This window comes from Dermochelys coriacea, chromosome 2, assembly GCF_009764565.3.
Source record: "Dermochelys coriacea isolate rDerCor1 chromosome 2, rDerCor1.pri.v4, whole genome shotgun sequence".
Classification (NCBI taxonomy): domain Eukaryota; kingdom Metazoa; phylum Chordata; order Testudines; family Dermochelyidae; genus Dermochelys; species Dermochelys coriacea.
Genome location: NC_050069.1, coordinates 22192334 through 22206809, shown reverse-complemented (window position 1 = coordinate 22206809; position 14476 = coordinate 22192334). Strand labels below are relative to the sequence as shown.

Below are 14476 nucleotides of genomic sequence, written 5' to 3'. Positions count from 1 at the left end.
TCTTGAACAGAATAAGGGGCACTTTCTGTTCCTGGGTGTGGTTAATAGGTCCACTTGTGGAAGTCACTAACTCTGAAATATCCCATGAAGGATTTGAGAGTCCAACTCCCATTTATAATCCTGGGAGAAGCACCTGCTGAGCATATTGGCTGTGACATTCTGGACTCCAGGAGGATAAAGAGCTGAAATCTGAATCTGATACATCAGTTTCATAACTTTATAGCTTTGGCACACAGAGAGAGGGATGATATAGAACATACAAGCCACACTATCAGGATTGTGATTGATTTGCCCTTGAAGAGGAGTAGGAACTGAAGACAGGCATTCCTGACTGCCCTGAGTTCCAACAAGTTGATATGGAGACTGGTTTCCTGAAGTGATCATCTGCCCTGAGTTGTGAGCATCTTCAGGGTTTGGTGGAGGAGACTGAATGACTCTAGTTTCCTGGTGCAGTGAAGCTGGAGGTCTGGCAAATTGCTGCTGATACATTGCCCAAGGATCCCCAAATAGGAGATGGGGTGGTACCTAGGACTGATCCCACACTGACATGGGCGTGACTCTGTCAAAGTATGGGTTCCTATAATGATGAGGAAGGAACCCTGCATTGATAAGGGGGAGACTGATTAAATGTCTCCCTAATCCTCCTCAATGTCCTCTAATGGTGGAGGAGTAGTAGAAAAGGGTAGAGAGTCCTATGGCACTGGGAAGCATGGGTAAGCCAGAGACCGGGGTCTTGGTACCAAGTCATTCGTTACCCACGAGCAGTGGGGATTCTGGTTCATCTAACACTGACAAGTTCCTGGAGTAATGAAATTTCTGTCGTACCAAGTGGGTTGTACTTACACAGCAGTTGACTTTGGTGGTACCATTGGCCTGGAGCATGTAGGTGCCAGCACCGAAGGTGTGTGCTTTGATTTTGTTGGTACCAAGACCGCGGAGTGGGAAGGCCCCACTAATAAGTGAAATAGATAGTGCCGATCTGGAGGGGCATAGTACTGGGGCCCTGCCAGTGTCATGTTTCTCCGAAGTGCTCTAGGATCTCCCTGCTCTGCTGGTACTGGAGGTACCATGGAGACTAAAGTCTCTTCTGAGTCAAAAGGTCGAGGCCCACAACATCACAGACCTACCAGGAGAGTTGCACTTGTTGGGAGTTAGCTCTTTGTGGTAGGAGGCTGAGCTCCTCTTCTTCAAGGCCTGCCCTGAGTCCTCCAAAATCTTCCTCTTCTTAGGCGAGACCTTAGCTAAAGTTGAAGGGGCACAGGATCTGTCTGGAGACAGATATATTTGGGGAGATGGGGGTCCTCCTGATCTGATTCGGAAGCGAGTCTCAGAGAATGCTTCCATCAGCAGTTTCAGTTTGGTCTCCCGATTCTTCCAAGCTCTAGATTTTAGAGTCAGGCAGAGCTACTCTTCTGGGAGCTATGGAACTCTCCCATGCAACAGATACACAGAGTGGCTGTCACTGATCAGGATAGCCTCCCCACAAGAGAGGCAGTGTCTGAAACCTGGTGAGTGAGGCATACCCAGCCAGGCCAAATAAGCCCCCCAGAAAAATAGGGGAGGGGAAAAATAAGGGGGGGAGAGGAAAAACTGAACCCCTCACAATAATCTAATTCATTCTATACCAACAACACTAATTAAACACTGAACTAACTAAACAACTACTACAGAAAACACTGAGGCACACCTGAGGGAGACATGCTAGAACCCCGTCTCAGGCAAGGCGGTAGAGAAGGAACCGAGGTCAGTTCACCCACGTAGCCCTATGTATGCTCAGAGAGTGGAATGAAGTTGTTTCGAGCACACATGAGGAGCAAATGGACACTTAACAGAAAATCTCTGCTCAAGGGTTCGAGAGCACATGTGCACCTGAAGTGGAGCACCCATAAGCCCACTATTAGAAAAAGCAGTGGCAGTTGCCAACTGCAGCACTCCCAGGCTTTACCAGCGCGGGAATTGTGTCTGAGCCCTAAAGAGGTCTCCATGCTCCAGGCGAAATGGCACACAGGGCTACCTCTAGGTTGCACTCCTGATACACTGCGATACACATTTTGAAAAACTCTGAGGTTGTAATATTAGACTGCAGATCACCAGGCACTTCCCATCTGTTGCCTTCATCAACCTGACTCCACTGCATTACTCATGTGAAGGAGCTGTCAGCTCCGGCTGCTGTCAGAGATGAGAGGTGGCCAATCGTGCACATGCATCTGCACTGGCATTGAATTAACAACTTCAGTCAACTGAGGCTTTCCCCCCTATGTTACCAAGGAAACCTCAATGGATTATTGCCTCCATTACCACAAAGTATTTTTCCTCATGGACACATGGTACACCGCAATCAACAGGGAACATTAACAATCATTCATCTCTTTATCAGAGACAAGGTCTTAGGCTAACTACCTAGAAATGTTTTCATAAAATAAAATTCTTAAATTATAAAAAAAAATTTCCAGAGACGCTTCATCATTTAATACCGGATTATACACGGCAGTAAAAAATGTACTATGGGGGACACTCCTGCCCCAGCTAGGTATTGGATTGCATGACCTGACAGAATAGAAATTAGCGACAGACAGAAAGGTCCGATTTGGAGTTCTCCCAATCAACAATGAGAGTGAAGAACATCAGTGTGGTAGTTCTACAGAACACTAAGGTGCATGCTCAGAAAGGGACCAATCACTTGCTCAAATACCCTGAGGAGAGATTTCTTAAGGCAAAAGGCTTCTTATTGTCCATTCACTCTTCTCTCAAATCTTAATTTTTGCTGACAGGGAGCAGAGCTACTGGGCGAGTGGTTGTGGCCCGACTCCACTCTGCTGGTAGAAAAAGCAGCAGCTTCAGGCAGTTGGGGGACTAACAGGTCGACACAGGCAGGTACACATCTAATAAACTGTACAGAGAGCTCACTACAGCTGCTGGGTTGCTTCTCATTGATATTAACAAGAATCCATGGTTACCCACAGGACAGTCTTAATATGCTACCTTCATAGCAGCCACTTCAGTCATGCATGATCAGTAGCATGGCATGCAAGAGCTTTCAAGGGCCAACATGCATTAAAACCACTGGTTTCACAGTAGTCTGTGAGAGCTGCAGCTGAATGTGCTTGTGAACCTGAATCCTAAATAATCATCTATTAAAACAAAAGTTTAATGAAAGGAGCGTACTAAAAACTAATAATTCTAAATTTCCAACTTGCTTTCATGACTGATGTTTGTGCTACAACTTAAATAAAAGCTAGCTTCAACTGCAGAATTGAGGATGGATTATTTTAAAAAAAAGTTACTCCTGAGGGAATTCTGCACCAAAAAAATTAAAAATCCTGTGCACGATATTTTAAAATTCTGCAACGTTCTGCAAATTTTATCTGTCAATAAATAAATGTGGAGGCTCCAGCATAGCAGTGGGGAGTACAGGTTACTGGGTGCATGGACACAGGAGATCACTCTGCAGCTCTGAACCCCCTCGGGACACAGATTCAGCAGTGAGGCTGCACCCAACCCTGACACAGCACAAGGGTGGGGCCTTCCCCAGGAAAACCCAGGGCCCTGCCCCTTTACACCAGGTGAGGCAGCTATGGGCACGCTCAGTCCAGCATAAGAACATAAGAATGGCCATACTGGGTCAGACCAAGGTCCATCCAGCCCAGTATCCTGTCTACCAACAGTGGCCAATGCCAGGTGCCCCAGAGGAAGCGAACCTAACAGGTAATAATCAAGTGATCTCTCTCCTGCCATCCATCTCCACCCTCTGACAAACAGAGGCTAGGGACACCATTCCTTACCCATCCTGGCTAACAGGCATTAATGGACTTAACCTCCATGAATATATCCAGTTCTCTTTTAAACCCTGTTATAGTCCTAGCCTTCACAATCTCCTCAGGCAAGAAGTTCCACAGGTTGACTGTGTGCTGAGTGAAGAAGAACTTCCTTTTATTTGTTTTAAGACTGCTTCCCATTAATTTCATTTGGTGGCCCCTAATTCTTATATTATGGGAATATTCCTTATTCACTTTCTCCACACCACTTACGATTTTATATACCTCTATCCCCCCCTTAGTCTCTTCTTTTCCAAGCTGAAAAGTCCTAGACTCTAATCTCTTCTCATATGGTACCCGTTCCAAACCTCTAATCAATTTAGTTGCCCTTTTCGGAACCTTTTCTAATGCCAGTATATCTTTTTTTGAGACGAGGGGACCACATCTGTACGCAGTATTCAAGATGTGGGCATACCATGGATTTATATAAGGAAATGAGATATTCTCCGTCTTATTCTCTATCCTTTTTTTTTTTTTAAATGATTCCTAACATCCCGGTTTGCTTTTTTGACTGCCACTGCACAGTGCATAGACGTCTTCAGAGAAATATCCACGATGACTCCAAGATCTTTCTCTTAATTAGTTGTAGCTAAATTTGCCCCCATCACATTGTATATATAGTTGGTTATTTTTTCCAATGTGCATTACTTTTCATTTATCCATATTAAATTTCATTTGCCATTTTGTTGCCAAGTCACTTAGTTTTGTGAGATTTTTTGAAGTTCTTCAGTCTGCTTTGGTCTTAACTATCTTGAGCAGTTTACAGAGTAGCAGCCATGTTAGTCTGTATCCGCAAAAAGAAAACGAGTACTTGTGGCACCTTAGAAACTAACAAATTTACCTGAGCATAAGCTTTCATGAGCTACAGCATCCGATGAAGTGAGCTGTAGCTCACAAAAGCTTATGCTCAGATAAATTTGTTAGTCTCTAAGGTGCCACAGGTACTACTTTTCTTTTTGAGCAGTTTAGTATCATCTGCAAACTTTGCCACTTCACTGTTTACCCCTTTCTCCAGATCAGCAGGATACAAGCATAGAGGGGCTAAGTGTGGGGGATCAGGTGTGGGGTTAGAGGGTTCTGTCTGGGGCAACCTGGGTGCAGATGGTTCAGTGGGGGCATCTGGATGCACAGGGGCTCGTTGCGGGGTTCTGGGCATGGGGACAAAGGGACTCTGCAGTGGGGGCCAGGTGAAGGTGGTTGGGGCTCAGGAGGGATGGTCTGGTTGAGGGGGACTCGGTGGGGGGGGTCTGGGTGCTGTGGGAGTGGGGTTTCATGGGATGGCGGTCTGGGTGCAGCTGGTTGGGACTCAGTGGGATGGGGGTCTGGGTGCAGGGGGCTTGTTGGGGTGTCCAGGTGCAAGGGGTGGGGCTCTTCAGGATGGGGGTTTGATGGGCCTGCTTAATAGAAGAGCCCCAGCTACTACTGCTGAGGGGATGCTGCATACCAGGCACCTGCTTTCTCCCACCCGCACCCAATTCCTCTATCCTCTTCTCTTCCCCATCCCATCTCTCTTCCTCTCCCCACTGTCCCCTGCCCCATCCCTCTCACCTAAACTCCCATATCCCCTTGCCCTATCCCACCCCTGTTCCTTCCCCACTGCCTCTTCCCACCACCCCATCCCCCTTCCCTCATTTCCCTCACCCTGCCCCACCGTGGGCACTCACTGTTGTACACAAACCAGGCACTGGGACCCAGGAGGCAGTGTCCAGCTTCAGAGTCAGAGAGCGGAGCACCAGCCTCCTTCAGCCAGGCAGCTTTGTGCTTGCAGAAACGAGTGGAGCAATGGCACATGACCCTGCATGCCCCCTCACCTTGCCTCAGCTTGGGGGGAGGCAATGCCCCCCCCAAACCACACCTATGGGCATACTCAGTCCCTTCCCTCACGCGACATCCCTTTGCTTCCCTGTCATTTTCTGTGGGGAAGCAAAGAAATCTACAAGGGGGTCATGCATTCTGGGCACACACAGTGGCGCAGAACTCCCCCAGGAGTATAAAATGCACCCATTATTTAGGTTTGGACACTAAAAGGTATTGCTAGTGTAGACAAGGTAGATACTACCATATACATTGGTTCAATTAAGACTACTTTTCATTGCTCACTTTTTGGCTCACAGATTGCTTCCCCACTCCTTCCAGGTATCTGCATGGAATTTTTAATTTGGACTCTAGGCAAAATTATAATTTACACTACACATTAATAAGCTGAGCACATAAACAATAACACCAAAAAACAGCGGCTGAAGTCACGCACCCCCTATTTTTCTCCTATGGCAACCGTGTGTATCTTGACCTTCCAATATAATTAACTACTGTAAGTACTGCACAGTGAATCAACAAACAACTATGGTGTAGTCCAAGAACAAAAGAACCATTCAACTGTTTTCAGATTGGTGGGAAGAAAGTATACAACAGTATCTGCAATTTGTCAGAATAGCCTGTTAAAAAATGGTTTCTGTTGGATTAATCTATCTTCAAAAGTAAGAGGAAAAACCCAAATGTGTTATATTAGCTTGCAAATAACCTTCTCCAAAATCTTTAAGGAATGCCTGAGGTACTTATAGAACAAAATCCTTAGAAGCCCAGTAATTGATCCAGTTCCCAACCCCATTCCTGCAAACATCAAGAAAAAACGGTTACCTATTTATAACCGTTTTTTTGAGAAGTGATGCAGATGTGTATTCTACTTATGTATGTGCGTGCCCAGGGTACCGGAGCTGGAGAACTTTGCCTAGTAGTATCCATAGGAGTAGTGCTCATGTCCTGCAGCACTACCCCCTCCTCTGGCCATATAAGGGTGGCTAGAGGACTGCAGGATTGCCTTCTCAAAATTTATATTTGATTTGGATGCAGCAGTATGGCATAGTGGTGTATAAAAGTATGCACAGAGGACCAAATGGCAGCCCTGCAAATGTCCAATAAAGTCATTTAGAAATGCATTCAGTGTTGCCTGGGCGCTTGTGGAATGAACTCGCACCCTTTGAGGTGGCGTAATCTGGGCTACTTCATAGGCTGTCATGATGCAGGAAGTTATCCACCTGGAGATCATCTGTGATGGGACCGCTTGACCCTTCATTCAGTCAGCATATGAAACTGACAAATGAGATGACCAATGCAAAGGTTTGGTTCTATCTAGATAAAAAGCTAAAAATTTCTTGACATCCCACGTGTGAAGATATTATTCCTCTGGGGTTGAATGCGGCTTAGGAAAGAATACGTATGGGTCAATAGATCGCTCGATTCAAGTGAAACTAGGGAGCCACTTCGGATAAAGCCTTAGGGCGCGGCTTCAGGGTTATTTTGTCTTCAGAAACCTGGGCATACGGGGTTTCCACCATCAAAGCCTACAACTAACCCAACCTCCTTGCAGAGTTACTGCCATAAAGGCCGCAGTTTTTGACACAGAAGGGAGAAAAGAAGAAGGAGTGGCCAGAGGCTCGAACGGAGGCCTCACAAGAGCTGCTGAGACAGTATTAAGTCTCAAAAAGGAATCTGCTCTTTAAGCGGCAGGTGGAGACGAGCAGCTCCTTTCAAGAACCTCGCTGACATGGCATTTGAAAACCCCAATCTTCCATCGATGGGCAGATGACACACCAAAATCACTGCCAGGTGCCCTCTCAATGAGCTAAGCACAAGACCAGAAGACTGAAGGTGTAACAGCTACCCCAAGATATCCTAGATACAAGCCAACTTCGGATGAACTCCCTGGGCTAGCGACCATAATCGGGAACCACTTCCACTTGACCAAATAAGTTGCTAAGTGGTGGGCTTCCTACTATTCAGCAAGACTTGCTGGATCACCACCGAACATTGTTCCTCCTCCTCCTCATCTAATCATGCAACATCCAGTCTGAGAGATGCAGGAAGCTGAGCATGGGATGTAGTACTGATCATGGTGCTGAATAAGGAGGTCAGAATGAAGAACAAGAGATATGGAAGGCCGACCTGATAATGCAAGGTGGCTGGAGAAACAACACCACCTTCGCTGCACTGGAGCAATGGGAATGAGCTTAACACAATCCAATTTCAGCTTGAGAATGATCAGATGACGGAATTGGAGGAAAGGCATACAGGAGTGCTGATCTGCAGCTCAGGTGAAAAGCATTGGTCAAGGAGCCCAGACTGAGACCCCCTTACAAGCAAAACAGCCAGTGAACAGGCAGATTGTTGGGATGCTCCGAACTGCAAACGTAGACTGCAGGGCACTGGGGTTCAGAGACCACTCATGATTAAAGGAGAAATTCCTGCTGGAGTGATTCTGGATCCCAGTAAGTGATTAGCCACGGGGGTAATGTTTTTCCCATGCAAAACTGTCAGAGCCTGATCACCTCCTGACACACCACGCTGGAGTTTGCTTCCTCCTATCTGTTCATGTAATACACTGAGGTGGCCTTGTTGGTAAGAATGTGCACTTCCAAGTCTCTCATGTGATCTCGAAGGCCCTGACAGTCATTGTCGATGGCACGAAGCTCCAGGACATAGATTTGCAGAGAAGCTTCCTGTCCCGACTACAGGCCTTGAACTTTCAGCAGCCCCTTGTGCTCCCCAACCTGTTAAGAAAGCATGCAGGCATATGGCCTAGCAACCTCAGAAGTACTCAGGCTGTGGTTGAGGGTTGAGACTGCAGCGCTAGACCTAGGTGGTGAATAACCGATAATAGCTTGGTTGGCAGAAAAGTTCTCTAACTCGTCCTCTATTGGGGCCACAATGAGCTCAATTCTTTGAGGCGGAACCAATGTTGACTTCCACTGTTCAGGATGAGACCTAGGAGGCATAGTATGATGTGTGTGTAATATGTGGACAGGACAGAGGATTTCCTCTCTGGACTTGACCCTCAGTAAACAATTGTCCAAATACAGGAAGACATGAATACCCCTCTTACACTGTCTTCCACTTGCCTTCCCCTTGTTATACACAGCTTATTGCTGCTGCAAACTTCAGAAACTAATTCCAAATCCAACTCCCACTGAAATCAATGGGAGTCTTTTTAGTGACTAGAAGACGACGCTAGATCAGTCCCTAATGCTGCAAAAATTGTTAGTTGTCCTTATAAGGCCAGCTCTAAGTAATGCAAACTTATGGATTTAGATAAGCCAGGGAAAATGCAAAGTACAATTCAAAAAGGAGAAAAAATACTAAAAGATTAAGCAAAGCAACCGTTTTCAATTTCCAATAGCATGGTTGAAGATAGCCCTCTGATTCAATAGATTTAAGACTTAGTCAAGCAGCAGAAAAGAAGAATCCAATTTCCATTCCTTTGAAAGATCAATATAATTTGTTACTAATCAATCAATGATAAAGGTGCATGCAATGCGTTTAAAAGGGATTCAGATAACAGGTTTACAAAAAAAAAACACCACGAAGGATTTTAAGCTCTAGACTTTAAAAATCACACTGGCAATAAGAAAAAAAAATTATTTGGGCATCACCCTGACGACAGATTGCATGTTTAATGTAACTTCTCTCACAAGCATGGCATGATTTAACCAGTGCATATTAATCCCTTTCTAAAATAAACCTACAATTTAGCTACTACAAACAATTTTTTTTTTCCTTTTACAGTGTTCCAACTAGATGCAAAGAAAAGGAAAATTAAAAGAATGATTGTTGAGTTTCAAGATCACTGAGAATAGGTGGTATTTTAATTTTATTATTTTAATTAGAAATTAAAGTCTAGGCAGCTAGTGGAGACTAGACAACCATGAAGAGGCCACAGAAAGGACTACAACCAACCAGCCACCAGGGATACAGCACAGCACAGACTTACCCAGAGCCTCAGCTGGCGGGAAGGTGCGCATGATGAGAAATTGCAGGATATAAAATTGATACAAAAAGGAAAATAAAAAAAGTCAAACTGGTATTCCAGCATTCCTAGTGTTTATACATCAATATCAGCTCCAGGACAAGAGAGAGAGTCACTTCAGATTACACTACTTTGACTTCTTCGTGTGCTGGTATCAAGGAAAAACGGCTAGCATTGATTTACAACAGTTCATTAATAAACAAACCTCCCATTACATGCAAGCAATTTTTTTTTGAAGTCAGTAACTTTACATCCATTTAGTAATTTTTAAAATCAACTTGTTTAACTTACAGCAACAACACGGTAGCTGATCCTTAAAGAAAGCACATACTATATATAGTTAATACTCAGACTCATTAAGTTAATGTACAAGAATGAAGTAAATGTCCTTTTGTCTAACTTTCCCTGTACCTCTATTTAAAGCTGCAGCGATACATAGAACAGTAGTTCAAGTCCTTGCAGTGCTGACATATTGCACTGATTGCTGCAGCACGCTCCAGCATACTTTCTGCTGCAGTTTTATAAGCTAAAGGTTGATGCAGTAAAAAACAATGCCAGAAGGCGGCTACTACGAAGGGGAAACAATCCCTCTGCAAGTTGTGATTTTAAATACAATAAAAGGAAGGAGTATCAAAACAAGATTTCTGGTCAATGATTTCCCTAACACCTTTATTTTCATCTTGTCGCCAGCAGAGCTTACATGATAGAGGTGTGAGAAATAAGATGTTCCTAGCTGTCTTGTCTACATTTTAATTTTCTCCGAAAGTTTCTAAAAGTTGTTACCTCCAGTTTAGCTCCAATCACTGTTCCAAGCCTGGTTGTACTGCAGTCAGCTCTATCTACATTCCCACTGCTGGAGCTGCATGCACTGTGATAGCACATGTGCTTACTTTAAAGGGGAAAATCCTAGTGTAGACACATTCTAAAATTGGACCTGATCAGAGGACCTTTACCTGCATCCAACTCCAGTGAGAGTTCATGAGAGCTTTCCGTACTAAGGACTGCAAAATTGAGTTAAGAGATTTTAATCAAAATGCTAATCTAAGTATTTATATGGCTGCCATCACTATAATATTGGCATGCAATTATTTATTTTCTCCCTCAGAAAAGGTGCAGGGTATACAATCATCCTTAATATTCTACAGCTGTGATAAAAATTCAGAAATCAAAATGTCAATCAGCTGACAAAAGGAATAAAAAGTGGGAGCATTTTATCTTGTCTAACAAAAAAAAGAATTTAAAGAGCTTCTAAAGCTACTTAATAAAAAACAAATCTCAAATATATACACTAAAATTCTGAAGAGTAAGTTCTCAAGAACTGCTGAGTAAACTCAAAAGTACCGAGAATCAGTATCTAAAATAAATACCCATTAGCCCTACATGTCATGAAGCTAGGCACTGGCTACTGATGGGATGAGAGATGTCCCCATTCAGGTATATTAAGCGTAAGTGGTGCTCTAAAGGGACTTTATTGGGTAGTTTAGATCCAAAATGCAGATTTTGTATATGTTTTATAAAATTTATGGGGGGGAGGAAAGAAAGGGATTTTTGACTATTAATTGCTTCCCCTCCCTCAAAAGATTTATCTATCTGAAAACTTTTCAGATTTAATCATTTTCCCTTGCAGTGTTTTCAGCCCTTGGACTAACACAATGCTCCACAAAGACTCTGAAAGCGAAACCTACCAAACACAAATTAAGCAATAGTGAAATCTGAGTAGTCTAGCTAGATATAATTAGATTTTATATTTTTTTTCAATTATAACCTCTGAGGTTATTTAGTTAATTTTTTTAAAAATATGATTTTTAGTTAAAATGTGCCTAACAATGTTAACTCATCCCTGGGCCCCCCCCCAAAGTTTACACCTACAAAAATAGCTACTACAATTTATGCCAGCTGGGGACCTGGTCCCAATTCATCGCAACACTTGAAGTACACACCTCATCTTAAGCACATGCTTACGTGCTTTACTGAATGAGTTCCTATGCACACGGAGTACACAGAAGTGGGAAGGGATTATTATTTGGTGCCAAAGAGATCAATATGAAAAAGGAGAGCAATTTAAAGATGGAACACGTAATTATATCCATTGGAAACAAATAAAAATAAATGAAAAATGTAGATCAATTAAAGCATATGATTTTCCTATATTCTTAAGCAGCTTGTTATAAAGCAGCCACAAGAAATGACTGCAATATACAAAATCAATAAGATTCCCCAAGAAAGTTGTAAAATCTCCATTTCCTTTTCCATAAAAGTCTTACCATTTTGCCAAATATCTTTTTGCAAACTTGGAAAAAGCAATCCTAAAATCATTAATTTAGGTTAGTGTTCCAGTGCTTCCCATTCATCTTAAAAGGAAACACATGTATCCCAATTAACACCACTGATTCCATAGGTATAATTTCTAATTACTGATCTCAAGAAAGTCTGAAGTTGAGTTTCCATATAGTCACATGGGACAATATGTCACATGGGACTATATAAAGTCTACACAAGACAAAAAAAGATGGACCAAATACATTCAACCTTCTTTGAATTCTAAGGGATGGGGATGAAGGATGCATTGTGTTGAGGCAGAAGATTATACTCAAATCTCTGGATCCAATGCTACCCATATAGTTTGTATCCAAAGCCAAGAGGGGTCTACTTTCCAATTCAGTTGTGGCAGAAATTTTGCTATGAAAAGCTAGCAAAATTCTGGCACCAAATTTTTACCTTAAATTAAAATCTAGATCCAGATCTCAGCACTGCCCCATTGACCCATCTTGGATCATAAGGTTTGTTAAAATATATTTGAGACGTGGAAGGTGAAAGATTCTTATTTGTTATTTTATAGTTTTTAAAAGTGTGCTAGGAACATTACAGAAAATAAAAGGGATAAGTTCCTGCTTGGAAAGAGCTCAATTTTAATGAAGGATATAACAGACAAATGAGTTTATGATTAACAGGAAGTGGGAAGGGGGAAGAAACATGTGATAGACACAGGTACGAGTACATGGATACTCATTTGAAACTTACATGTGTCATGATGTTAAGGTTTTGGGGGTTTAAAGTTAATACACTTACTGGTTAGTTCCACAGCCCTCTAGAGATTGTGGTTCAAATCCTGTTTCTATCTAGAATGGAATTGGTTTAGTGTTGTCAATCTAGTGCCTGGTAGAAGTTTAACACTTAATCACCAAGCCCCACTTCAGTTTGGCAGTACTAGAAGTTTCCGCTTAGAAGACACTGCAGATTGATAGCAAGAATAATGCAGTCAGGACTGAGGCATATTAAGCAGATATTTAGGAGGAAGCATAAAAACATTTTTGCCTTCATGATGCCTGCTTTTAGTTAGACACAGATTTTATTTTAAGGACCATGTCTTGATGCTTCAAGTCTGGGGGGGCAGGGGATATGGAGAAGAGAAAGCACCTGACACTTATTTTCTTCTACACGTCATTGCTTTTTCAAATGTTAGAGAAAGTAGCTGTGCTCCTATCCATTGTGTGTGAGATCCACTGGGATCACAGGAATTCATTTTTTTTCACTTCTATATAAGCTTTAGTTTTTAGCTAGACAGCTGTGTATCCATACTCCAGGTAGACAGAGAAGGGATAAAGGTTTCCTAAGAAACATGGTGAACCCTGATTTCACTGTATATTGGGTTGGCTATCTGGCTGGCTTCATTTGCTCTCCTCATTTCCAACCTCCCTTGCTGCTCCCTTTACCATTAATTTTGTCCTCAATTTCTACCTTAAAGAAACTTTGGATCCAAGTGAATGTTCAAGACAGACAACTCTGGGATCTGAAGTGTTCCAAGAATGCATTGCACACCAGATGGATGATTCAGTAAGGAGTCCGACAACATATCCCAAGGTGCCAACATTTAGAAAAGGTGACTGGATTTTTAAACCAGTACCTATTCACAGTATTACCACCATGGAATCTATGTCACGATGGAGACACTAACGCAAATGGCCTTTTACTTCTCCCCTTTTAATCCTTTCAAAAAATAAAATAAAACACCACAGTGAGCTGATCTTCTCTTGGCCAGCTCTGGTTCCTTTAAAAAAAAAATCAAGGCAACACCCACTTCTGCACACACTCCTATACATGGGGACAGGATAAGAGAACACACACGTTAGTCACCTTGCTTAATGCATTTCTGAAAGATGCTCAGATACTACAGTGATGAGCCTGCTATAAGAAACTAGATAGGACAGCAGTGAACATCTCCATGCTCCAGTGGAGGGGACATTAAGTGTTCCTTCTCTCCAGGGAGTCTCTGCAGCACTGAGTGTGCCGGCAGGCCTGGGAGAGAGCAAGGATAACTTTTAAGACAAAACTCATGTAAAGATGGTTCCATAGTCCCACTCTGGACATGTTCTCTGTAACTCTCCATCTGAAGGATGCCATGCACTGCAGGGTTGCTCGTGGTATCCAGTTAAGAAACAAGGGGGACTGCAGGTGGTTGGGAGGGGAATACCATACACTAATTCAATAAATCAGCCAGCCAATTTCTCAAACAAGGAGTAAACAAAGCTAAGAACCTAAACCGAGGTTATGATTTGATATTGGATTCTTCCCCAGGACTACTCCTGATATAGGCAAAGACTGCTGGCCCCATTGTGCTGAACCCCTATTTTGTAGTCTTTTGCCTTTTTTCCCCCCTTCCCCTCCATTCTTCCTTTAAAACAGCCAGAGAAACTTCAAGAGCAATTTATTTACTATGAAATAATTTAGTCATATGATCATCCATTAGAATATTTGTTCTAGAATAACAAATATTTGTTTTAGAATAAACTCTACTAACTCAGTGGTCAGAAAGAGAAGATAGGGATGCCTTGGATAAAACATGAATTCATCTGAATCGCTG

At 42.9% G+C, this 14476-nt stretch overlaps 1 protein-coding gene across 17 annotated transcripts in view; it reads right to left on the bottom strand.

The window, feature by feature from the left end:
• Positions 1–14476, bottom strand: part of MTSS1 (MTSS I-BAR domain containing 1) — a 178173-nt gene that overhangs the window by 34533 nt on the left and 129164 nt on the right. For 8 of the 17 annotated variants that reach the window (XM_038389933.2, XM_038389934.2, XM_038389943.2 and 5 more), the window contains exon 7: positions 9580–9591. The exons of the other annotated variants lie outside the window; for them this stretch is intronic. In XM_038389933.2, coding sequence (XP_038245861.1) covers positions 9580–9591 — 12 coding nt within the window. The remainder of the gene's footprint in view (positions 1–9579; positions 9592–14476) is intronic. 17 annotated transcript variants of the gene reach the window in all.